The sequence below is a fragment of the Phoca vitulina genome, unplaced genomic scaffold (assembly GCF_004348235.1).
Source record: "Phoca vitulina isolate PV1807 unplaced genomic scaffold, GSC_HSeal_1.0 scaffold2, whole genome shotgun sequence".
Classification (NCBI taxonomy): domain Eukaryota; kingdom Metazoa; phylum Chordata; class Mammalia; order Carnivora; family Phocidae; genus Phoca; species Phoca vitulina.
In genome coordinates this window covers 6,167,097-6,194,700 of record NW_022589705.1, presented here as the reverse complement: position 1 = coordinate 6,194,700, position 27,604 = coordinate 6,167,097, and the positions used below count along the sequence as shown (strand labels likewise).

The window sequence follows — 27,604 nt, the reverse complement described above, 5'->3', positions numbered from 1 at the left end:
ACGTAAAGGAAAATCTCGCGAGAATTCGAAGCCGGGCAAACTCTCGCGGCTGACCGTTATTTAGCCGTTAAACAGCCGTGCATCCCGCCCTTCCTGGCTGGCCGCTGAGGTGGAGCGATTCCCGCCTTTTCTGAGGTTCGGAGGCAGAAGCTCTAATTGATTCTTTTTGCTGTCCTAATAGACAGCAGGTAGCAGTTCGCGTGGGCACCGAGTCCATGGTTTCCCCCTGAATCTTGAAAGGTAAGGGCAGGTGTACTTAATTCCTTTCTTGACGACGGAACCCGGAACTGGGCAATGATTTGATTCGATTTCGCACCTGCAGCACTTGGCCAGCGGCCCCCCTCCACCCCCCCACCCCCGAACACCTCCTCGGTAGCCGGTAGCCCTCTAAGAACTTACGGTACGTCTCGCGGCTGGGTGATGCAATTTACCAGGGCTGGTGGAGGTAGAGCTTTCTTTTCGGGTTGTCACAGTGATGATACCTCGGAGTTTCTGGCTTGTCTAGGTCGCCAGCGTGGCCATTGGTGGTGGTAGATGGTGGGAACAACTGTGGGGTGTTTTGACTTTGACCGCCCAGTGATGTGACGCTGCGGACTCAACAGTGTAGCAGAGGTTACTCCTGCTCCTTTACATAGCATTTGTTATACAGACATCGCCTTTTAAAATAAAGCATAAAGAGTGTATTAATGAAACAATGTAAAAACACTTTTTCCCCCCTGCCTTCTGGGGCAATAGATAATTACAGCTGGAAGAGAGAAAATGGAAAAGCAAAAGCCTTTTAAATTGTTTGTACCACCAAGATTAAGTAGCAGTCAAGTATCTGCAGTGAGACCTCAGAGTTTGGGAGGAGATTCTAATTTCTTCAAGGTAAATTTGCATATGAATCTTGATTTGACTATTCTTCAGGTAAGGAGACACCATGTACTTTCTTACTGGTGTTATTTTATAATTTTTTTTTTCCAGCAAATGTGGCCTGGTTTACCCAAGAATTTTAAACAAATTTATTTAAAATTAAAAAAAATTTTAAATCCAATTTACTCAACAGTGTTATATTAGCTACAGGTGTACAATATAGTGATTTCATACTTCCATACATCACCCAGTGCTTACCACGAGAAGGGCCCTCCTTAATCCCCATCACCTATTTCACCCACCCTTCTCCCCTTTGGTAACCATCAGTTAGTTCTCTATAGTTAAGAGTATGTTTCTTGGTTTGTCTCTTCTCCCCCCCACCCCCATGATTGTTTATTTCTTTTTTTGTTTCTTAAATTTCACATAGTGAAATCACATGGTATTTGTCTTTTTCTGACTGACTAATTTTACTTAGGATAATACACTCTAGCTCCATCCATGTCATTGCAAATGGCAAGATTTCATTCTTTTTTATGGGTGAGTAATATTCCATTGTGTATATACACCTCATCTCCTATAACCATTCATCAGTCGATGGACACTTGGGCTGCTTCCATAATTTGACTATTGTAAATAATGCTACAATAAACACAGGGGTCATACATCTTTTCAAATTAGTGTTTCCATAATCTTTGGGTAAATACCCAGTAGTGGAGTTGCTGGATCATAGGGGAGTTCTATTTTTAATTTTTTCAGGAACTCCATACTGTTTTCCAGAGTGGCTGCACCAGTTTGCATTCCCACCAGCAGTTCATGAGAGATCCTTTTTCTCCACATCCTTGTCAATACTTGTTGTTTCTTGTGTTTTTCATTTTAGCCATTCTGACAGGTGTGAGGTGATATCTCATTGTGGTTTTAATTTGCATTTCCCTGATGATGAATGATGTTGAGCATCTTTTCATGTGTGTGTTGGCCATCTGGATGTCTTCTTTGGATAAATGTCTATTCTTGTCTTCTGCTCATTTTTCAATTGAATTATTTGTGTTTTGGGTGTTGAATTTTATAAATTCTTTATATATTTTGGATACTAACCCTTTATTGGATATGTCCTTTGCAAGTATCTTCTCTCATTCAGTAGGTTGTTTTTAGTTTTGTTGATTGTTTCCTTCACTGTGCAGAAGCTTTTTATCTTGAGGAAGTCCTAATAGTTCATTTTTGCTTTTGTTTCCCTTGACTCAGGAGACCTATCTAGAAAAATGTGGCTATGGCCGATGTCAGAGAAATTACTGCCTGTGCTTTCTTCCAGGATTTTTATTGCCCAAGAATTTTGAATAGTATTGCCTCGAATGAATAATGAGCATACTTAATGTTTGTGAGCATCGTTCATTTAAAAAAATAATCACCGCCTCTGTAGAACTCTGGATACATAATGAGTCCTGCTTATTTGAATCCTCCCTCTGTCCTTAAATGACTTGAGGCAATTTGTAAGACATATACAATGAAATAGCAAGATACAAAAACATATTAAGAGAATATTAGGGTCAAGGAAAAAATAAGAAAATTTGGACAAATATGTTACCATACTGGTAAAAATTAGTGTCTGACTAAGCTTAAAATTTGGCTTTGAGCCTCCTGGTTGCCAGGATAAAAAAAGAAATTCACTTATATAACAGAGTTCTTATCAGAAAGGAGGAATTATACCAAGTTTCTTAGGTTAAACAGCTTTTACTGCTAAATTATTTTTAAAATTTCTCTGTGGAAGTTTATATTGGAGATGGAATGAAGCAATGAATATTTCAATTTTACATGCTGTAGAAAAATTCCTATGGTCTGTATAGCTAAGAGTATAATATTAAAATGCTATTCAGTGAAGACAACTCTCAGTTTTATTAAGGGAAAGATCATAATGAAATTGAAGAAAAGTAATATATTAAGCTACTAATTAAAATTACTATTTTTCTTGAATACTTACAAAGCATATATTTTTTGCTTTTTTACATAACAAAACCACTTCATATTTTAAATATTATATATACCTTAAAGGATTTACAATTGAAGTCACTTCTTTAAGCAGATGCATATTACATATATAATTACATATTACACTGCTAGTTATCAGAGTGGTTTGGAACAGTATGTTTAAGAACTTCTTTGTGTTTCTAGAGTTTCAACAAATATATTGAAGATGATTTTAGTTTTCCATTTGCAATGACTAATCTCTCCAAAAATGGGGAAAACATTGATTCAGGTAAGAGACTGGAAAAGCAATGTATCACTATATATAGAAGTATTTTTTACATACACATTGCTAGATATTGAAAATATAAGTATTATATTGAGAGCCATGACATTAAAGTTAGATATAATACTTAATATAAAAAAATAAGATGTTGGCATATTTAATACCAGTTGTCTTTTATCTTGCAGATCCTGCTTTACAGAAAGTTAAGTTTTTGCCCATGCTTGAACAGGTCAGTTAAGTATAGGGTACATAGATATAATCTGTTTAGGGATTGAGTTGCTTGTTTGAGAACGGAAAAAAATTCTTGTTGGATTATTAGTCGTCAGTACTTAATTGCTACTATTTGGAAACTCTCATCAGAAATATTTTCTTACAGGAAACACTTATTCATTTTTTTTAGGTTGATAATTCTGACAGTTGTCCCTACCAGGAAGGACTAAAAGACTCTGATTTTGAGGTCAGAAGATTTCCCATCTATATTAAATTTCTTGTAATTGGAGTATCATTTGTTATTGTTTGTATATCTCTTCCTTTTTGAAGCTTCTAAAGGATTGAAATTTGGTTAATGTTTTAAGTTCTATCCTTTATTTTTTATTTTTTAAAAAGATTTTACTTATTATTTGACACAGAGAGAGAACCCAGCAGGGGGAGCAGCAGAGGGAGAGGGAGAAGCATGTGGGGCTGATGTGGGGCTTGATCCCAGGACCCTGGGATCGCTTAACGACTGAGCCACCCAGGTGCCCAAGTTCTATTCTTTAAAACCATTTTTCCCCCAGGTGCCCAAGTTCTATTCTTTAAAACCATTTTTCCCCCTTTGTTTTTCTTTTAAAGTTGCTGAAACACTAGGCTTCTGCATTTTCCTGGGTTATGCAAGCATCCATTCTTTTGGGGCAATTTAATTTTGAACTACAGAGAGCAAGAATAGAAGAGGGAATGTGGATACAATATGTGAAAAGGCTGAGACTCAAACCACTATTTTACAAACAATCCTTTAATTAATAAGTATGATTGTTTGGCTCATTTGCTGTCTAAAGAATTTATATAACTTGCGGTACTTTTTATTTTGGTTATAAAAAAATCATTCTTACTTATGGCACGTAGATGTCTTGAAAACAAAAAAGAGGCACGCCTTGGTGGCTCAGTCAGTTAAGGGTCTGCCTTTGGCTCAGGTCATGATCTCAGGGTCCTGGGATGGAGCCTCACATCACATCAGGCTCCCTGCTCAGTGGGGAGTCTGCTTCTCCCTCTGCCCCTCCTCCCCCTTGTGCTCGCTTGGGCTCTCTCTCTCCCAAAAAACAAAACAGAAATTCTAGGGCACCTGGCTCGCTCAGTTGGTAGAGCATGAGACTCTTGAGTTCAAGACCCATTTTGGGTATGAGTCTACTTAAAAAAAAAAAAAAAAAAAAATTCCATGGCTTGATAAAGTGCTGTATGTCTGTTGCTGTGATTATAAATGTATCACAGAATTTAAAATATGGAACTTAACTCATGTATTTTGATAACAAAGAGCTATCAGCAAGCAGAAATCTGTGATTTTAAAAAATATATACTGGCATTGGGCGCCTGGGTGGCTCAGTTGGTTAAGCGACTGCCTTCGGCTCAGGTCATGATCCTGGAGTCCCTGGATCGAGTCCCACATCGGGCTCCCTGCTCGGCAGGGAGTCTGCTTCTCCCTCTGACCCTCCCCCCTCTCATGTGCTCTCTCTCTCTCATTCTCTCTCTCTCAAATAAATAAATAAAATCTTTAAAAAAATATATATATATATATATACTGGCATTTACCTTATAATGTTGAAATGGATAATGCAGGAAATCCAAGTAAAAGCTAAATAAAACTTTAGAATAAATGAAAGCTAGATCTTGTGTTAATGATTTTTTGTCATTATATTTTAAAATTCATGTCCTTTAGGTAATCTTCAAACTGTATAACCAGAATGTTTCAAGGCCATTGTAAAAATTTATAGATATCATGTAGAGTGACTTATTTTAGCTTTTAACCAGCCAGATTCTCTCATTGACTAAACTATTTCCAATATCTGGCTTAGGTACATTTTCAAGGTATTAGATTTTATTCAGTAGGGTATAACTTAGTCAAGTGACCAGTAACTTTAGTGAAGTAGCTAATACTGCTAATAACTTTTAAACAGTTAATGTAGTTTTCAGGATGCTATTAGGGCATAAATTGAGGCAAGACTTGTTCTCAACTATTAAGATACTATATTACTCATAGATATTTTAAATAGGCAGCTGTAGTTTTTAATTGTTCAAAATTTTATTTTTTTTTATTTTTTAAAGATTTTATTTATTTATTTGAGAGAGAGAGAGAGAGAGAGAGAGAGCACATGAGAGGGTGGAGGGTCAGAGGGAGAAGCAGACTCCCTGCTGAGCAGGGAGCCCGATGTGGGACTCGATCCAGGGACTCCAGGATCATGACCTGAGCCGAAGGCAGTCGCTTAACCAACTGAGCCACCCAGGCGCCCAATTGTTCAAAATTTTAGTCTAACCACTCTTTTAAACCTATCTATCTCAACAGAATTCAGAGCCAATGAGCAGACTATATTCAAAACTGTATAAGGAGGCTGAAAAGATCAAGAAGTGGAAAGTAAGTGTGGAATCTGAATTGAAGCAGAAAGAAAATAAGTTGCAAGAAAATAGAAAGATAATTGAAGCACAGCGGAAAGCCATTCAGGAACTACAGGTATAATGAGATTTGGAATTGAAAATGTAGTGTAGCAGATTTTATCATATTACTTTTAAAATAGAGTATTTCAGTGATGTGGATTTTAAGGACAGTGGTTTTTGAATTTTTACTGATACTGTGTTTCAACTTTAGGATGAGCACAGAGGACAAGTTGCACAAAGCTTAGTGTAAATGATTAGGGAAATAAATTACTTTAGATAAAGATTGATTTAATGATTCTAATTATAAACTTTTAATTTTTATTCCTATTACTGATGATTTGTTTCATATAAATGTCTTTTATTAATTGGAATATGACATTTATGGATTTTATATTTGGAACTATTTAGCTTCAGTTTTGTGGCCGAGTGAAAGAAAAATGTTGAGAAAATGAAACATTGGGATAGGACAAAGATAAAACATTTAAAAATACTTAGGGAAGATAATATTACATTAAAATATTGTTGGATACTTTTTGGATATGATTCGGCAAACTTGATTTTAGATCTATGAAAGTGAGATCCATATTTTTATGGGAAATCCATAAGCTGTGACACAAAAGTTTTTTGTGTGCAAAGAATTCTTATACTTCTTAGTTAGCAAAGAAATGCTGCTTAATGATTGTACTCTTTATTTTGTTAAGCAAAATGTGATGAACTGTTCTTTTTGTTTTGTAAATTAGTTTGAAAATGAAAAAGTAAGTTTGAAATTAGAAGAAGGAATTCAAGAAAATAAAGATTTAATAAAAGAGTAAGTAATAATTTAATGAAATTGTTCTTTCTAAATTTATTCCAGATTTATTAAAATGATTTCCAGAAATTTATTGAACTTAATATTCTGTTATGTAATATTAACTTATATATAGAATTCTACCTGGGTACTGTGGAAGAAGGAAGAAATACTTATTTTACGTTCTTGTATTTGGCAAACAGTGGTCACTGACTAGTAATTTCTCACTTTTTAAAATGTCAGGCGGGAGAAAAACCATTATTTGGTATCAATAGGTATCTGATAAAAAATCCTGTATCTACAACTCCCTATGTATATTGTCTACCTTTCTGTTTGTTGCAACATTTTAGGTGCAGCATTTGTAAAATAGTGCTCAATTTAGTTACAAGGTAATTCCTACTCTCAAATTCCTGTTTTTGTCAGTGGCCTAATGATTCTTCCATTAATGTTAGCTTAAAATTTTAGTGTCCTCTTTAGCTTTTCCTTTCCTTTGTTCTAGGCAATAGCTAAGCCTTATTTTATACCCTTATTACCTCATTCAGATTATATCATGTAGAATTTAATAGAAAAATGTAGTTGTTTATTTCGTCTGCCAAGTAAATATTGAATAGTTAGAATGTAATGTATGGGTCCCTGAAGAGTGCAAAATTTATTTATTCCTACATGTTTAAGTTAAACATCATGGCTTTAGAAGATCTATCACTTTGTCAGTGAAGTTGCTGATAAATGAAAAAGGCTCTTAAAACAGATTGTTTTAGTCTAATTGAAAGACAACCTGTGGGGGTGCCTGGCTGGCTTAGTTGGAAGAGCATGTGACTCTTAATCTCCGGGTGGTGAGTTTGAGCCTAATATTGGGGTTAGAGATTACTTAATTAAAAAAAGACAACCTATGACTTCCCAGATAAAATTTAAATGCTAAACCTCAATTTTTTCCTTGCCTAATTGAGGTTTGGTTATTAGGGAGAAGGGAGAGAGAAGAGAAAGTTTCTAACATTGTGTGCCTATTGTATATTTGGTACTTATGGTCACTTTTGTATGGGTATATGATTGTTTCTATAGTATCTTATAGGACATCTAAAGTCTACTGTAGCCCTAATACCAGTATTTGATAGCTTGTGAGCTTTCTTAAGACTGCTGTTGCCTCCACTGATGAACAGTTGAATTTTTGTTAATACTGTGACTGTTTAGTGACACAGTATAGTTTAAGGTAGTGTAGTGTGACATAATATAGAATTTATGCCATTTCTTTGAGGTGAGAGGGAGTGCATTTATTTTGGGCATGATTTCCTTCTATTTTAAGCAGTTTCAGTTGTGTGTCCGTTTTGGCCTCAAATACTGAATTATCAATTGTCATCTGAAGGAACCTAACATTAGGTAAGAGCTTTGTCAAAATATAGGTGAGAAACAAAGTTAAGGTAGAGTGACTTGATTATTGGATGACAGATTTAATATAAAGTCATATAAATAATATAAAGTAAATATAAAATGAGCTCAGGACCAGCTCATTCACTGATCATGACTTTCTAAAAAGGATGTAGATTTGAAAGAGACTGGGTATTTCAAAACCATACGCCTGGCCTGTAATAGAAGTTTGAGCAGGAATAGACACTTTGGTTTATTGACATTTTTGAGCAGGAAAAGAGTTTTGAGATAATTTAGATAATTTTGGAGGCATTTTTTTTTTTAATGGAGCAGGACCTTAAATATCTGATTTCCACCATTAGATGTAATAATAGTCTCAATTTTCAAATTTTAGCAGTCAAACCTGAAGCATCTACAGTTACATATTTTCAGAAATACCCTTAAAAAGCAACATTTGATTTTTGTTAGACTCCTAGCTGGGATTTGTTTAAGTAATTTGATGAATTAAACCTGTCAAGCCCTGTAGCATGCATATGATGGTGGTGGTTGTCAGAGAAGGCTTTCTAAAGATGAGGATGTCTGAAGGATGAATAGGAGTTAGCCAGGAGGAGAATTAGAGGTTGCTACTCTAGCATTTCATGACATGCTAAGGAGTTTTGATTTTTATGTTGAAGTGGAGGTGGAGGGATAGGGGTTGCAGAGGGGTGGGCTGAAGAAAGACTGAGTGGTTATAGATATGGCTCCCTTCAACAAGAACAGCTTTAAGTATAATTTAAAATCTTGTGTATCCAGTTAAGATTTCATTTTGAAAAAGGATTTTGGTTCTAGGGAAAAAAAAGTTTGAAAATTGCTGCAGATGGCCATTTGGAAGCCAGTGAAGAGTTTTAAGAATTCTAAAATTGAGACATTGTGAGAACATAGTAGACTTGAATAAATATTTTTTTTGATTGGATGATTGCTTGTATATGGAGTATATGGCTGGTTTTATGTCAGGTTGTGCTGTTCAAAGGGTCTTTGTGGTTTAGGGAACATATTGCTAAAGGCACTTTTGTCCTCTACCCCTCACCATAAATTAACAGGAAAAGGCTGAAGTTGTTTTTCAAATTGTAATTGAAGAATTAGATTTATGGACACTTGTTTTGATTTTTACAAAACCAGTAACAAAAAAGTCCCTCTCTAGACCAGTGGTTCTTAAGTTTTAGCAAGCATCGGAATTAACTGCAGAGCTTGTTAAAACATATACTGTTGTCCTCTGCCCCCCTACCAGAATTTTCTGATTCAGTGGAGTAGGGCTTCAGAATTTGAGCTTTTAACAAGTGATGTGGATGTTGCTGGTTCAAGGATCATCTTTTGGGAACTACTGCTCTGTACTAGAGAACAGTCTTAGGCTTTGAAATCCAAACCAAACCACCCTTTCTCTGACTGGCTTATTTCACTTAACATTATACCCTCTAGATCCATCCATGTTGTTGCAAATGGCAAAATTTCATTCTTTTTTATGGCTGAATAATATTCCAGTGTGTGTGTGTGTGTGTGTGTGTGTGTACATATATGTATATATTGTATTGCATTGACTCTGTAAATTGTTTTGGGTAGTGATATATATATATATGTGTGTGTATATATATATATATACACACACACACACACACACATACATACACACACACACACACCACATCTTCTTTATCCATTCATCTATCACACACTTGGGCTGCTTCCATAATTTGGTTATTGTATATAATGCTGCAATAGGAGTGCATATATCCCTTCAAATTAGTGTTTTCATATTCTTTGGGTAAACTGGGTCATAGGGTAGTTCTATTTTTAATTTTTTGAGCAACTTCCATACTGTATTCCACAGTGGCTGCACCAATTTGCATTTCCATAGTGTAGGAGGATTCCTCTTTCTTCACATCCTTGCCAACACGTGTTGTTTCTTGTGTTTTTCATTATATATGACCATATATGCATGGCTTTATTTTTGGGCTCTCTGTTCTGTTTTGTTGATTTATGTGTCTGTTTTTTTTTTTTAAGATTTTATTATTAGAGAGAAGAGCGAGTGAGTGAGTGGGGGGAGAAGCAGAGGGAGAGAGACATGCAGACTCTGCACTGAACGTGGGGCCTGATGCAGGGCTCAATCCCACAACCCTGAGGTCATGACCTGAGCCAAAATCAAGAGTCGGATGCTTTACCTACTGAGCCACACAGGCACTCCTATGTGTCTGTTTTTATGCTAATAGCATACTATTTTTTTTTTTTAAGTTTTTATTTAAATTCCAGTTAGTTAACATACAGTATAATAATTAGTTTTAGGTATACAATATAATGATTCAACACTTCCATATAATACCTGGTGCTCATCACAACAACTGCACTCCTTAATCCCCATCACCTATTTAATCGAACCTCCCAGGATGCCTGGGTGGCTCAGTTGGTTGAGACTCTGACTCTTGATTTCAGCTCAGGTCATGATCTCGTTTGGGGTTGTAGTATTGGCCCTGCGTTGGGCTCTGTGCTCCACAGGGAGTCTGCTTGGGATTTTTTTCTCCTTCTCCCTCTGCCCCTCTCCCCTTTCAAATAAATGAATAAATAAAATCTTAAAAAAAAAATACAAAAAAACCTAACCTTCCATCCACCTCCCATACTATTTTGATTATTATAGTTTTGTCATGTAGTTTGAAATCAGGAAGTGTGATTCTTCCAGCTCTTCTTTTTCAAGTTTGCTTTGGCTCTTTGGTAATTATATACAAATTTTAGGTTTGTTCTATTTCTGAAAAATGCAATTGGAAATTTGGTTGGGATTGCATTGACTCTGTAAATTGTTTTGGGTAGTGTGATATATATATATATATATATAAGAAAAAATGTATATTTTTGGTCATTCAGATGACCAAATATGTATTTCTTATATATATTTGATCTTCATCTGCTATTCCTGATTCATAGTTTCCAAAATCCTTGGAATATCCTAAGTGCTGAGAGTGACAAAGGTATCTCTTGTTATGTTAATGAGGTGACTTTTGGATTCCACATAAAGATGGAGCTAGTTGCCAAGAGAACTAACCATGTGATCAGATGGTTGGAACTTTCACCCCCCCCCCCCCCCCTTCTGGAGGGGAGATGGTCTGGAGGTTGAATCAGTCATCAGCAGCCAGTGATTTAATCAATCACAATTATGTAACTAAGCCTCCATAAAAACCCAAGAGGACAAGGTTTGGAAAGCTTCCAGCTTGGAGAAGAGATTTGGGGAGAGTGGTGAGCTCAGAGAGCATGGAAGCTCCACACCCTTTTCCCATGCCTTGCCCTGTGCATCTCTTCTATCTGGCTGTTCCTGAGTTACATCCTTTTATAATAAACTAGTAATCTAACAAGTATATTGTTTCTTTGAGTTCAGTGAGCTGCTCCAGCAAATTAATCAAACCCAAGGAACCTCAGATTATAGGCAGTCTGTCAGATTCAGGTAACAATCTGAACTTGTGACTGGTGTCTGAAAACTAAGGAGTGAGTCATGGGAACTTTTGATTTATAGCCAGTTGGACAGAGAAGTACAGGTGAAACCTGGGCTTGCGACTGGTATCTTAAGTGGGGCTAGGGGGACAGTGGTTATGTAGGACTGAACACTTAACCTGTAGAATCTGAGGCTATCTCCAAGTAGATAGTGTCATAATTGAATTGAATTATGGGACACCCTGCTCGTGTCCCAAGAATTGCTTGTTGGTGTAGAGAATACCCCTTCCCACATTGAAATTGGTATCAGGACCCGTTTAGGTAGTGTGGACATTTTAACAATATTCTAATCCATGAGCATGGAATATCTTTCTATTTATTTGCGTCTTCAGTTTCTTTCATTAATGTCTTATAGTTTTTAGTATACAGGTCTTTCACCTCCTCAGTTAAATTTAATCCTAGGAATTTGATTCTTTTTGGTGCAATTGTAAATGGGGATGTTTTCTTAATTTCTCCTTCAGATGGTTCATTATTAGTGTACAGAAATGCAATTGATTTTTGTGTATTGATTTTTTTATCCTGCAAACTTTACTGAATTTGTTTTATTCTAGTAGTTTCTGGTGGAGTGTTTAGGGTTTTCTATATATAATATGTCATCTGCAAATAGTGAGAGTTTTACTTCTTCCTTTCCAATTTGGATACCTTTATTTATTTTCTTGCCTAATTGCTCTAAGCCTTCCAATACTATGTTGAATAAAAGTGGTGAGAGTGGGCATTCTTGTCTTGTTCTGATCTTAAAGGAAAAGCTTTCAGCTTTTTTACTTTTTACTGTTGAGTATGAGGTTAGCTGTGGACTTGTCATATATGGCCGTTATTATGTTGAGGTACATTACCTTTATACACACTTTGTTGAGAGTTTTTATCATAAATGGATACTGAATTTTTTAAATTGCTTTATCTGCATCTATTGAGATGATCAGAGGTCATCTGATGCATGTAATGAAAGGCTAGTCAGAAAATTAACTGTTTAATGTTTTGAGGGTAAGACAGAATATTGCTGGGGTAATTAGTAAATGAAAAGCCAAACCCTCCTTTCTTATTTTTTTTCCCCTTAGGCAAAATATGGAACTATTTACTGAAATGTTATTGTTACCTATGTGGGTAGAAACTTGTTAATAACAGGAACTATCCTGTTAAAGGGAGGAAGTTACTAAATCATCTTGGCTAATAGTACAGTCAACCCATTTTTTTTCACATAATCATTTATGAGTAATGTGATATATATATTAAAATATAAGAATTTCTTTAAAAATTGTAACAATGTTTCATAACTTTTACATACAACTTTGCTTTGAGATCAGATTACACTTAGGGAGACTCTCTGCTTTCTTTCAGGAATAATGCTACAAGGCATTTATGTAACTTACTCAAGGAAACCTGTGCCAGATCTGCAGAAAAGACAAAGAAATGTAAATATATTTCTTGTTTTATGTGATTTTTATCAATTTATTATTATTGTAATGGTGGGGGGGTGGAGAAGGGAAGAAATTGTTTTTTCGCTTTTTGGAACCAATTTTGATTTGAACAAGTTATATGTGCCTCATTCATTTTCTTTGCATAAGTAGTAATTTGATTCTCAGTTTTTGAGCTTGGAAAGCTCAAAATTTTTTGAAAGATAATATATTTCAAAAGATACATACCTTGACATGACATTTGTAGTTCTTATTTCAGTTAAAATGTGATCTTGAGACTAACTTTCTCTTCTGTCTGGAACAACTAGCAAATTGAATTGATATATAGCTATGTTCATAATAGAAAATACTGGTAGAGGGCTATGCCAAAGGCACAGTACTTAAGAATAGTACAATGTTTATTTCTAATCTAAATAGAATTTTCAACTTTCTCCTAAAGAAAGAAACATGCTTTTAAAATATTTTACTAAGGTCATGGTATATATATATGAAAGTATTTTCATCTTATGCGTATTTTTATTTTACTTGTAAGAATTTTTTCATTTTGATGAAAAACCTAAAAATCTTATTTTCAAAAATAACAGTTTTATCTTTGTCATTACTTTGACACTAGCTCTACTTTGTTTCTTCCAATAATCTATTAGGAAATACTGTCTACCTGCTTTTTCAGGATAGCCCTTATTTTTCTTAGCTAAAATTTTAATATCACACAGCTTACTGCTTATGAGCTTGGGCTTAAGAGTAGACAGCTTATGCTCAAATTCAGACTTTCAGTTGCTGTCTACTTTACCTTGAATAAGTTATATAATCTCTCTGACCCACTGTTTATTGATTAATGAAGTGCCTCTTAGTGTTTTGAGAATTAAATTAATAAATATAAATTGCTTAGAGCAGTGCAAAGTGCTCAGTGTTAGCTATTCTTCTTATTTCCAGGATGCACTATTGCTAGGGTTTTTTATTTTTGATCCCTGCATATAGTACTTTACATTTGGAACTATAAATACTTACCAAAATGTAGCGCATCACTACCAGCTCCTCCATTAAATCATCCTGTTTACTCAACTTTCAATATTAGCTTTTCCCATCTAGGTATAAAGAGTGATAAAAAGTATACAGATGGGGGTGGGAGGGATCGTGTATTGACTGCTCTGCAGAAAGCAAACTGGGCCTTGGAGACAAGGCTGCTAGTTTTTTTTTCTCTGTTTAGTTTATGCTCTCTAAATCAGATCAGATGGTGGGAGAGGTTTGAAGAATCCTAACAAAATTTTTAGGTGATCTCTCTCTTTTTTTTTTAAGATTTTATTTATTTATTTCACAGAGAGAGATAGTGAGAGCAGGAACACAAGCAAGGGGAGTGGGAGAGGGAGAAGCAGGCTTCCCGCTGAGCAGGGAGCCTGATGCGGGGCTCCATCCCAGGACCCTGGGATCATGACCTGAGCTGAAGGCAGATGCTTAATGACTGAGCCACCCAGGCGCCCCTAGGTGATCTCTTAAATGAACCAATGACCATATCTTGATGAAACATGTATATAGTTTTTCTTTTCTTAAGAAAGTCTTTAGGGGTACCTGTGTGGCTTAGTCAGTTAAACATCTGACTCTTGATTTTGGCTCAGGTCATGATCTCAGGGTTGTGAGATCGAGCCCCGTGTTGGGCTTCGTGCTGGGTGTGGAGCCTGCTTAAGACTCTCTCTCTCCCTTACTGCCCCTTCTTTCTCTCTCAAAAAAAAAAAAGTCTTTATATTTATTAACCTAAACTCCATCTAGATTCTTGCCTTAAGTCTTTCCTTTTGCTATTGTGATTTTTCTGTCTTATTTATTCATTCATCAGTTTTTTTTTTAAAGATTTATTTATTTATTGAGAGACCGGTGGGGGGCAGGGAGAGAAGTCCAGAGGGAGAGAATCCTCAAGCAGACTCCTTGCTGAGCATGGAGCCCCACGTGGGGCTTGATCCTATGATCCATGAGATCACTACCTGAGGATAAGTTTGCTTAACCGACTGAACCACCCAGGCACCCCTCATTCACCAGTTTATATATATATATATTTATTTATTTTTAAAGATTTTATTTATTTATTTGTCAGACAGAGAGAGCACAAGCAGGGGGAGCGGCAGGCAGAGGGAGAAGCAGGTTCCCCGCTGAGCAAGGAGCCCAATGTGGGACTTGATCCCAGGACCCTGGGATCATGACCTGAGCTGAAGGCAGGCACTGAACCAACTGAGCCACTCAGGCATCCCACCAGTTTTTATTTTTATTTTTACTTCTTTATTTTTTTAAGATTTTATTAGAGAGCGTGCGAGTGTGAGCCAGGGGAGGGGCAGAGGGAGAGGGAGAAGCAGACTCCCCACTGAGCAGGGAGCCTGAGGTGGGGCTTGATCCCAGGACCCAGAGACCATGACCTGAGCTGAAGGCAGCCACTTAACCCACTGAGCCACCCAGGCGCCCCTCATTCACCAGTTCTTAAAGTGCCTACTTTGTGTCATGAAATGTTCTGAGTGCTGAGGAAAACAGCAGTGAACAATTTCTGCTCTTAAGGAGTATGCATCCTAGTGGAGGGACACAGACCATAAATAAAAAAAATATATGTATGGTGATGATAACTGCTTAAGGAGAGAGTATTTTGGGATAGGGTGATTGGGGAAGTATTTTAGTGACCCTAATAAGTGAGGGAGTGAGCCATGTAGCCATTTTGGGAAATAGTAAGTGCAAAGTCCTTTAGATGAAAGCTTGTTTAATCTTTCAAGTCAATGAGGCCACTGTGTTGTACCTTTGATATTTCTTGCCTTGTGTGTATTTTTTATCTTTTTTTTTTTTTTGTGCGCCATTCAGGAAAATGTCTTTTAATCTGTCTTTCAGTACATGAATTCTCTATTTCTAGTCTGTTTCTCTCTCTCTCTCTCTCTCTCTCTCTCTCGTTTTTCTAGTCTGTTTTTGAATTCGTCCGTTGAGGTCTTATTTTTTGTTACTGCATTTTTCTGGTTCTGGAATATTGGCTATTTTTAAAAATATCTGTAGTGTCACTTTTTATTTATTTTTTATTTATTTTTTTAAAGATTTAATTTATTTGAGAGAGTGAGAGAGCGAGGACGAGTAGGGGGAGCAGCAGAGGGAGAGGGAGAAGAGGACTCCCCGGTGAGCAGGGAGCCAATGTGGTACTCAATCCCAGGACCTTGGGATCATGACCTGAGCTGAAGGCAGACACTTAACCAACTGAGCCACCCAGATGCCCCTGTAGTGTCACTTTTTAGACTTTCAGGTTTGTTGCTGAAATTCTTAAAAATTGACATATAGTTAACAATGTTATGTTAGTTTCAGGTGTATAACATAGTGATTTGATAGGTCTGTATATAATGCTATGCTCACCACTAGTGGTCCTTGCTGAAATTCTTAAGTTCAGCTTTTTATCTCCATGAACATAGTAAACATTGTTTTATTAAGGTTTCAGTAAAGTTTATTAAAGGGGTCTATTTCTGGTCTGTTCTGTGGATTCCAGGGGTTTGTGTACTTCATTATCTTTGATTATTTGCTTGAGACCTAGAATGATGTCACATTTTCCTAGTTCTTTGAACGTTGAACAGTTTTGGATTATATCTTGGAGATTTTGAAATTATTATGGTGTGAGATTCTGGGTCTTTTATTTTTTTTTAAATTTTATTATGTTATGTTAGTCACCATACAATACATCTTTGGTTTTTGATGTGGTGATCCACGATCCATTGTTTTCGTATAACACCCAGTGCTCCATGCAGTACGTGCCCTCCTTAATACCCATCACCGGGCTAACCAATCCCCCCCGCCTCTAAAACCCTGTTTGTTTCTCAGAGTCCATAGTCTCTCATGGTTCATCTCCCTCCAATTCCTCCCCCCATTTTTCCCTTCCTTTTCCTAGTGTCCTCCATGTTATTCCTTATGTTCCACAGATAAGTAAAACCATATGATAATTGACTTTCTCTGCTTGACTTCTTTCACTTAGCATAATCTCCTCCAGTCCCATCCATGTTGATGTAAAAGTTGGGTATTCATCTTTTCTGATGGCTGAGTAATATTCCATTGTATATATGGGCCCCATCTTCTTTATCCATTCATCTGTTGAAGGGCATCTCGGCTCTTTCCACAGTTTGGCTATTGCGGACATTGCTGCTATGAACGATGGGGTGCATATGGCCCTTCTTTTCACTACATCTGTGTCTTTGGGGTAAATACCCAGGAGTGCAATTGCTGGGTCATAGGGTAGCTCTATTTTTAATTTTTTGAGGTACCTCCACACTGTTTTCCAAAGTGGCTGTACCAACTTGCATTCCTACCAACAGTGTAAGAGGGTTCCCCTTTCTCCACAACCTCTCCAACATTTGTTGTTTCTTTCCCTGTCCATTTTTGCCATTCTAATTGGTGTAAGGTGGTATCTCAATGTGGTTTTGATTTGAATTTCCCTGATGGCTAATGATGATGAACATTTTTTCATGTGTCTGTTAGCCATTTGTATGTCTTCTTCAGAGAAGTGTCTTTTCATATCTTCTGCCCACTTTTTGACTTGATTATTTGTTTTTTGGGTGTTGAGTTTGAGAAGTTCTTTAGAGATCTTGGATACCAGCCCTTTATCTGTAGTGTCATTTGCAAATATCTTCTCCCATTCTGTGGGTTGCCTCTTTGTTTTGTTGACTGTTTCCTTTGCTGTGCAGAAGCTTTTTATCTTGATGAAGTCCCAAAAGTTCATTTTTGCTTTTGTTTCACTAGCTTTTGGAGATGTATCTTGAAAGAAGTTGCTGTGGGCGATGTCAAAGAGGTTACTGCCTATGTTCTCCTCTAGGATTTTGATGGATTCCTGTCTCACATTGAGGTCTTTCATCCACTTTGAGTTTATCTTTGTGAATGGTGTTAGAGAATGGTCGAGTTTTATTCTTCTGCATGTGGCTGTCCAATTTTCCCAGCACCATTTATTGAAGAGACTGTCTTTTTTCCATTGCATGTTTTTTCCTGCTTTGTCAAAGATTATTTGACCATAGAGTTGAGGGTCCATATCTGGGTTCTCTATTCTGTTCCATTGGTCTATATGTCTGTTTTTGTGCCAGTACCATGCTGTCTTGGCGATCACAGCTTTGTAATATAGCTTGAAATCGGGCAACGTGATGCCCCCAGCTTTGTTTTTCTTTTTCAGCATTTCCTTGGCGATTCAGGGTCTTTTCTGATTCCATACAAATTTTAGGATTGTTTGTTCCAGCACTTTGAAAAATGTCATTGGGATTTTGATCGGGATGGCATTGAAGGTATAGATTGCTCTGGGTAGCATAGACATTTTAACAATGTTTATTCTTCTGATCCATGAGCATGGAATATCTTTCCATCTTTTTGTGTCTTCTTCAATTTCTTTCATGAGTGTTCTGTAGTTCCTAGAGTACAGATCCTTTACCTCTTTGGTTAGGTTTATTCTGAGGTATCGTATGGTTTTTGGTGCTATTGTAAATGGAATCGTTTCTCTAATTTCTCTTTCTACAGTTGCGTTGTTAGTGTATAAGAAAGCAACTGATTTCTGTGCATTGATTTTGTATCCTGCCACATTACTGAATTGCTGTATGAGTTCTAGTAATTTGGGGGTGGAGTCTTTTGGGTTTTCCACATAAAGTATCATGTCGTCTGTGAAAAGAGAGAGTTTAACTTCTTCTTTGCCAATTTGAATACCTTTTCTTTTTGTTGTCTGATTGCTGTTGCCAGGACTTCTAGTACTATGTTGAACAATAGTGGCGAGAGTGGGCATCCTTGACGTGTTCCTGATCTTAAGGGAAAGGCTCTCAGCTTTTCCCCATTGAGGATGGTACTCGCTGTGGGTTTTTCATAGGTGGATTTTATGAACTTGAGGAATGTTCCCTCTATCCCTATACTCTGAAGAGTTTTAATCAGGAAAGGATGTTGTATTTTGTCAAATGCTTTTTCTGCATCAATTGAGAGGACCATATGGTTCTTCTCCCTCCTCTTATTAATGTGTTCTATCACATTGATTGATTTGCAAATGTTGAACCACCCTTGCATCCCGGGGATAAATCCCACTTGGTCGTGGTGGATGATCCTTTTAATGTATTGTTGGATCCTATTAGCTAGGATTTTGTTGAGGATTTTGGAATCCATATTCATCAAGGATATCGGTTTGCAATTCTCCTTTTTGATGGGGTCTTTGCCTGGTTTGGGGATTAAGGTAATGCTGGCCTCATAGAATGAGTTTGGAAGTTTTCCTTCTGTTTCTATTTTTTGAAACAGCTTCAGTAGAATAGGTATTATTTTTTCTTTGAATGTTTGGTAGAATTCCTCAGGGAATCCATCAGGCCCTGGACTCTTGTTTTTTGGGAGGTTTTTGATCACTGCTTCAATCTCGTTACTGGTTATTGGCCTATTCAGGTTGTTAATTTCTTCCTGTTTCAGTCTTGGCAGCTTATAGGTTTCCAGGAAGGCCTCCATTTCATCCAGATTGCTCAGTTTATTGGCATATAGTTGTTGATAATAATTTGTAATAATTATTTCTATTTCCTTGGTGTTAGTCGTGATCTCTCCCCTTTCATTCATAATTTTATTAATTTGGGTCCTTTCTCTTTTCTTTTGGATAAGTCTGGCCAGTGGTTTATCGGTCTTATTAATTCTCTCAAAGAACCAACTTCTAGTTTCGTTGATCTGATCTACTGTGTTTCTGGTTTCTAATTCATTGATTTCTGCTCTAATTTTAATTATTTCTCTTCTAATGCGTGGCTTAGGCGTCGTTTGTTGCTTTTCCTCTAGTTCTTTAAGGTGTAGAGTTAGTTGGTGAATTCGGGATTTTTCTATTTTTTTGAGTGAGGCTTGATGGCTATGTATTTCCCCCTTAGGACCGCCTTTGCAGTATCCCATAGGTTTTGGACCGATGTGTTTTCATTCTCATTGATTTCCATGAATTGTTTAAGTTCTTCTTTGATTTCTTGGTTGACCCAAACATTCTCGAGCAGAGTGGTCTTTAGCTTCCAAGTGTTTGAATTTCTGCCAAATTTTTTCTTGTGATTGAGTTCCAGTTTTAGAGCATTGTGGTCTGAGAATATGCAGGGAATAATCTCAGTCTTTTGGTATCGGTTGAGACCTGATTTGTGACCCAGTATGTGGTCTATTCTGGAGAAAGTTCCATGTGCGCTCGAGAAGAATGAGTATTCTGTTGTTTTGGGTGGAATGTTCTGTAAATATCTATGAGGTCCATCTGGTCCAATGTATCATTCAAAGCTCTTGTTTCCTTGTTGATTTTCTGCTTAGATGATCTGTCCATTGCTGAGAGTGGAGTATTGAGGTCTCCTACAATTAACGTATTGTTATCAATATGACTCTTTATTTTGGTTAACAGTTGGCTTATATAGATGGCTGCTCCCATGTTGGGGGCATAGATATTTACAATTGTTAGATCTTCTTGTTGGATAGACCCTTTAAGAATGATATAGTGTCCTTCTGTGTCTCTTATTACAGACTTTAGTTTAAAATCTAATTTGTCTGATATAAGAATTGCTACCCCAGCTTTCTTTTGAGGTCTGCTGGCATGGAAGATGGATCTCCATCCCTTCACTTTCAGTCTGGATGTATCTTTAGGTTCAGAATGAGTCTCTTGTAGGCAGCATATGGATGGGTCCTGTCTTTTTATCCAATCTGCAACCCTGCACCGTTTTATGGGAGCGTTTAGGTCATTCACGTTGAGAATGATTATTGAAAGATATGAATTAATTGTCATCATGTTGCCTGTGAAGATGTTGTTTTTATAGATTGTCCCTGTAAATTTCTGTTGTATATCACTCTTGGGGTCTTTCTCCTTTTATAGAACCCCCCTTAATATTTCTTGCAGGGCCGGCTTAGTGGTCACATATTCTTTTAGTTTCTGCCGGTCGTGGAAGCTCTGCATCTCTCCATCCATTCTAAATGAAAGCCTTGCCGGATAAAGTATTCTTGGCTGCATGTTCTTCTCATTAAGTGCCCTGAATATGTCTTGCCAGGCCTTTCTGGCTTGCCAGGTCTCTGTGGATAGGTCTGACGTTATTCTGATGTTCCTCCCTCTGTACGTAAGGAATCTCTTCCCCCTAACTGCCCTTAAGATGGTTTCCTTGGTTCTAAGATTTGCAAGTTTTACTATTACATGTCAGGGTGTTGGCCTGTTATCCTTGATCTTAGGAGGGGTCCTCTCTGCCTTTAGGACTCGAATGTTTGTTTCATTCCCCAGATTAGGGACGTTCTCAGCTACTATTTGCTGAAATACATCTTCTAGTCCTCTCTCTCTCTCCACTCCCTCCGGGATTCCAATTATTCTGACACTGGAACGCTTCATGGTGTCACTTATTTCTCTGATTCTATTTTCATGGATTCTGAGTTGTTTTTCCCTGGCTTCCTCTTTTCCCTTTTTATCTATTATATTGTCTTCCAGGTCGCTTATTCTCTCTTCTGTCTCAGTTACCCTAGCTGTTAGATTATCTCAATTGGATTGGATCTCATTGATAGCATTTTTAAGTTCTGCCAATTCAGCTTTCATTTCTGCCCTTAGAGACTCTATGTTGCCATTAATTGATTTCTCCATTCTAGCCATTGTCTTCGCAATTGCTAGCCTGAATTCCATCTCCGACATCTTGGTTATATCTGCATCCATTTGTAAATCTGCAGCATAAGTCATAATCTCTGAGTGTTTTCTATTTTGGGGGCTCCTCCTCCTAGTCATTCTGTTGATGGGTGTTTGAGGGAATGTATAGAGTCCAAATTATTGACCAGAACCCAAGCAAGATGCACCTGTTTTCTTGGGACCTTAGGGTTGCTGGCCTCTTGTTTCCCCAGCCTGTCTTCTGCGGGAGGGGCCTGCCACGCTGTTACTCAGGCAACCCTGTTTGGACAGAGTTGCCCCGCCCCACTGTGGTGGGGGATGGGCTCAGCGGGAATCAGTTTTTGGGGCTTTTGTTCTCTGGCGGCTTTCCCTGGTGGCTTTCCGCGTCTCTTCCGTGAGTCAGAGCAGAAGAGACCGTTTCCAACCCTCTGCCTCAGAGCAGAGAGACTGCAGTCTGTTCTTCAGTGAGCTCTCCAGGCCACACCATCTCCGTTTCTGTCCCTGCTGCCATAAACTGCAGCGTCCTGGGTTGTGTGCCCCTCCGCAGTGCTCCCAGTCCTGCCTCCAGCCGGGGCACGTCTCTGCCCTTTGTGCTTCTAAAACCGCCAGCTGCTGCCAGTTCGTGCGGGCGCAACCCCGCCGCTCCAGGTTTCCACCCCGGGGGCTGCTCTAAAGTCCTTTCCCCGCCGCTACCGGTCTGCAAGTCTGTGCCCCGTCAGCAGCGCACAAGGCTGTCGCTCACCGGCGGTGTAGGATCCCCACGGCCAGGCACCCTCCCGCTGCCGTTTATCCTCTGGTATCTGCTCGCAGAATCACGGCTCCCCGCTTCGTACCTCGAAACCAACTGCCTGTGATATTCTGTTTGTAGAGATCCAGATCTTCTTACATCTCAGGCTGGTTTCGTGGGTGCTCAGAGTGGTCTGGTAGATATCCAGCTCAATTCCGGGGACCAGTTGAAATAGGGTCCCCTACTCCTCTGCCATCTTCCCCCCCCCTCCCCGAGATTCTGGGTCTTTTAAAATCCCCAGGAGAATGTTTGTTTGTTTGTTTATTTTTTTAGCAGATCGTCAACTCAGGTTCAGATCATAAATTCTGTCTTGCCTTTGGTGTGCTGGGTTCTAATATCAGTTCAGTTTTCAAAGTCTTTGCTCTGCTGCTGTGGCTCTGTTTCTTGTATGCTCCACTCAAGATTAGGTCTGGGATGTGAATAGTGATTTATGTTAGAGTTCAGTTTTCAAAGCCTTTGCTATATTTGTTTTGGATCTGTCTCGTACATGTATATTATCCTTTCTTTCCCATGGGACTTGTACCAATTCAAGCACATAATTAGGTAATCCTCTTTTGGAGCTGTCTCTAAGATTGCCCCCTCATGCTCAGCCTTACCAGGGGCCCATTTCCCCTGTCCTTTTGCTAGAAATACAGAGTTTCTCTTGGGGTTTTGTCTGTCCCTGCTGCAGCTCCATTAGAGGGGCCATTCAGGACAGGGCTATGAGAGGAAAAAAAGAAAAAATCAGGATTTCCTTTTGCTGCTCATGTTTCCTGTTACAATTTTGCTGAGGCCTTATACTTTGGCTAATGCTAGGAGGGGAGATAGGAAAAACATTAAACAGGAAACTTACCTTCACATGAGTCACTTCTTTAAAGTTTACTTTTTTCCCTAATCTACCTGCCTTTGCTTTCTTTTCAGAGTCCTGAAGTAGTTGCTTTATGTATTTCATTCAGAGTTTTTAGTTGTAAGCAGTGGGAGGGAAAGACTATAGTGGGGTTACTTCGTCTTGACTCGCACTGGAAGTTGGCCTAGTGTTTTTGAATTATAATCCTCAATCTATTCTTGGCCTGATGATTCATCATTATCTTTTTAGATCTTTGATTCTTTTAAGAATTAAAAAAAAGTCCTCCAGATTTTTAATTGTCTGCAGTAGGATGGTTGGTCTGAATTACTTAGCCATTACCAGAAAACAGAGTCCTTGATGCTTTTCTAAAATATAGATCAAATCATGTCACTGTCTAATTCCTTCAATGGCTTTCCATAATTTTATGGATAGCATGGTATTTGCCACTGCTCTCCACCTTGCCAAGTGTTCCCCCACCTGCCTCATATACACAGGCTCATGGAGAACTACTTGTTTCTCCCTAAACAGATTATGCTCCTGAGCTTTTGCATATATTTTTTTTTATTGGCTGACTCTCTTTCATTCATCTCATTATCTCCTATTTGTCCTTCAAAATTCAGAATAAATATTACCACTCGGGAAGTATTCCCTAATTTTGCAGTCTGATTTAGATGCTCCTCTTCTTTCACTTAGTACCCTTAGTATACGTTTATCATATATTTATGAATTCCTTCAACAAATATTTATGGAGTGCCTACTGCATGCTAGACATCTTACTGCAAGCTTATGGGCAAAGGATCATATCTTGATTCAGGATAGTCAACATTTTAGATAGTGTCTTTGAAGATAGTTGGCAATAAATTAATGAATTAAATAAATCTGTTCTTAGACGTACCTTTAAAAAACCCTATTTATTTTTTTGTGATTGTTTTAAAAAAAAAACCCTTTAAATGGTTGTTTATTGCACGCAATATAGAAGATTTTGAATTCTTTAGCCTGCCATTTGAAGTACTGCATAAAGTTTTTTTTGTAGCCTTTGTAACCTAAATTAGTTGGGAAGGACTTTAAAGCTTTTGTAGTCTACTTACATTTCCATTGACTTACTTTCCTTTGTAGCATGTCTAACCAAGTGGTAGTCTTTTTTATGTTTGAATATATTCAGTGATGGAAACTCACTAACCTCAAGATTGTCATTTAAGGACGGCTCTTATTTTTATATTGAGCTGAAATCTCTACATAGTTTCTCTCTTTTTATTGTAATTCTTCTTAGAGCATATGGAAAAAGTCTAAGCCATTTTTTATGTGCTACCTCTTTAGACCTTTAAAGCTGGTTTCTTATCCTTTTTGAATCTTGTCTTCTTTAGCCTAGACATTTCAAGATTCTTCAGTACTTTTGTTATTTTGGTCGATCTGTTGAACATCTTTGTTATGGAGTCCAGATCTGTATGAGGTAATCTACTGTGTAACTTAATCTGTGTAAGGGACTATTCATTGTCTAATTGTAGATGTCTTTAATGAACTCCAAGGTCAGCTTATTTGGCAGTCACAATGCATTATAGGCTATTAATTAAAACCTTTTTAAATTTTATTTTTTATTTCATTCTTTGCCTGTACATTTAGATTTTTAGATACAAATAGCATTCTTTGCATTTATCTGTACTAGATTTAATCAGGCACACCTGTGTTTTAGTTATGTACCACTACTTACTAACTTTGGGATCCTGGCTAATAACAATTTTCTGTGTCACACTTCCCTCATCTGTGAAATGGGGGTAATCACAGTCCCATATATGTATACCAAGCTCTGTGTGTGTGTGTGCTTGATCCTTCTAATTCACAATTTTGTCCATAAAACCATTTCAATCTATGTATACCAGTCTTTCTTTAGCCCAGGAAAGCTTTATGGTATCTTTGGCCACTGGTTTTTGTTTGGGCAATACTTACTATTTGTACGCTTGTCCTCAGTTCTTCTTTTCTCTAATTGTTTTAGTATTTGTTCCTCCCCTTCTATTTGTTTGTTTCCTATGTTTCCAATTTGACTTTTGAAGTATCATTTCTGTCTTGTCCCTCCTCTAACCTGTAATTCCCTTGTAGTCTAATTAGCTAATCCATTGTCCCTTTCCTCATCATTTATTTTTCTATTTAGTTTATCCCATTTCTTGCATTTCTGTTGTGGCCTGTTCCTTCTTTATCATTGTATCTTCCTCTTTCATTGACTATATTTTCTTGGTTCTGTTGAGAATACTGGATAGTTTCCTGAAATTTTCATATGGATTCTCTAGATAGAATTCATTTTCAGAGCTAGGCTATTCCTTTTAACATCTCTCATGTTGTTTCCTTTCCTTAGACAATATTTTTTCATAGGCCTCATATAGGTTTTCTCACCATATATATCATTGAAAAAGGCAAGAACTATCCAGACTAAATAAACAAACTAGGTGATAAACTGACTTTAGTCCTAATTTACCTCCCCTGGTTTAGTAGTTGAATCCTCTTTTCATATTTATAGTTGCATGTCAGGTCACTGAACAGTTTCTAAAGTTTTCACCTTGTGTAACTCTGCCCCTTCTGCCTGGTTTTCTGGTACTCTAATAAATTTTGTAGAAAATATGATTCCAAGTAATTTTAGTCAACAAACTGAAGCATGCACTTTTACATTTTAAAATATGCAAAAAATCTTAATTTTTAATATCTCAAATCCTGATGCTGCTGACATAGAAGAAACTTAATCTTAGTAAATTTGAGAATTTTTCCCCTTCTCCTGGGGTTGTATCTAAATTTTGGGGTTTCAGTATAATACCATGTGGTAGAGAAGGGTATTTGTTTTTCAGTCATCTATCCATTGAGGTTTTCATTGTTTCAATTAGTATTCAGAAACTGGTGCACTTAGGTTGTGCTGAGTCATCCCTCATTTCTGTTCTCAGGGCCCATTCAGGCCTGCTGATTCTTTCTTCTTTATCACACTATGCTGGAACCCACAGAGTATTGGGACAAGGGAAACTGAAACTATCTAAGGCCCTAACTGTCTAGATATATTTCACAGCCATTTCTTCTCAGGTTTTGTCATCTTCCTAGAGCCCTACTGAAGACAGAAACAAACAAACAAACAAACAAACCAGCACAGTCTCATTCTGCTCTTGGTTTGCCCAAACTATCTGGGGTTTTGGTGGTCCTCAACCCTGAGGCTTAGTCTTGTGAGTGTAGAGGGCTCCAGAACCTCTTCTTAAGTATCTGCCAGAATCTACTAAGCTCTCTTAGCTTCCCCTTTTATTTTTTATTTTAAAAAAAGATTTATTTATTTATTTGAGAGAGAGCGCGCACATGAGCGGGAGGGGCAGAGGGAGGAATCTCAAGCAGACTCTACTCTGAGCACAGAAGCCGACTTGGGGCTCGATTCCAGTACCCTGAGATTGTGACTTGAGCTGAAACCAAGAGTCGGATGCTTAACCAACTGCACCACCACCCAGGCACCTTGGCTTCCCCTTTTAAAGGCTTCTTTCCACAAATTAGTAAATATTTCTTTGGTGCAGAGGTTAAGAACCTTCGTTCTGACTCATATATTTAAAGAATCTATAGTTTATGTTCTGACTCCTTACCCTAACCCCTAACACTGGTCTTTTGAAACCCAAAGATTTTTTTTTTCTTTGCTTTTTGTCAAATCGGCAGCAAATGCTGAAAGTTCTAGTTGCCTGGACTGGGACAAAATAAATGGGTTGGGGGAGGAGGGGAGGGGGGAGAGGGAGGGAAGGTAGTAGGGAGAAGGTAGTGAGTGAGGTGGAGGGTGAGGAGATAGGTAGATAGATAGATCAATGGATAGATAAGTATCAAGAAGAAAAACGAAAAATGTAGACTTATATTTTTACAGTACTGCACATCACCACATTGGAACACTTAGCTACCAGAGTTCCTTTGTGCTACCTGTAGGACCTTGCTTCTGACAACTGTAAAGTACATCTATACGCATTTATTTTCTTTTCTGTAGTTTTATTTATCCAATTTCCAGGACTTTCATATTAGAAGAATGGCTGGAGGGTATTTTGAAAACACTGATGCTATTGGTAATGGGAAGATTGGAGATGTTGGCAATAGAATGCAGTTCTTTGGCACAAATAATTTCTGAGGATTAGAGAAGATGTATTGCAAAGTGTGTTAGGTAATGAATGAAACGGAATAGATGGAGAAGTATGAATTTATCTTTCTGTTCAAATGCTGATATGCTCTGCCTTTATTTCCTTAAATTTTCCGGCCCTTTCATATTCAGATGAAAATGGCTCAGTTCCTGTTTCATATGCTGTAAGTTCAGAGGACTCTCCATTATTTTTGAAAGTTTAGATACCTATATTCTTCTGAAGTTAGTTCATGTATCCTCTTTTTGATTATTTGGCTTCTCATTGACAGTTGAGTCTATCATAGCTGCTGTGTTCTTCTTTACGGCTTGTTACTGAGAATGTGGGACTGATACCCTCTTTAAATTTAATGTGCTTTGGGGGGCTCTTGGGTGGCTCAGTTGTTAAGCATCTGCTTTCGGCTCAGGTCATGATCCCAAGGTCCTGGGATCGAGCCCTGCATCGGGCTCCCCGCTCCACGGGAAGCCTGCTTCTCCCTCTCCCATTCCCCCTGCTTGTA

At 37.7% G+C, this 27,604-nt stretch overlaps 1 protein-coding gene across 1 annotated transcript in view; it reads left to right on the top strand.

Annotated features, from left to right (window-relative positions):
• Positions 1-498: 498 nt before the first annotated feature.
• Positions 499-27,604, top strand: part of SYCP1 (synaptonemal complex protein 1) — a 144,515-nt gene continuing 117,409 nt past the window's right edge. The window contains exons 1-7 of the mRNA XM_032415677.1: positions 499-867; positions 3,016-3,100; positions 3,280-3,323; positions 3,495-3,551; positions 5,628-5,792; positions 6,457-6,524; positions 12,711-12,784. Of these exons, the coding sequence (XP_032271568.1) occupies positions 760-867; positions 3,016-3,100; positions 3,280-3,323; positions 3,495-3,551; positions 5,628-5,792; positions 6,457-6,524; positions 12,711-12,784 (601 nt within the window). The 5' untranslated portion in view covers positions 499-759. The remainder of the gene's footprint in view (positions 868-3,015; positions 3,101-3,279; positions 3,324-3,494; positions 3,552-5,627; positions 5,793-6,456; positions 6,525-12,710; positions 12,785-27,604) is intronic.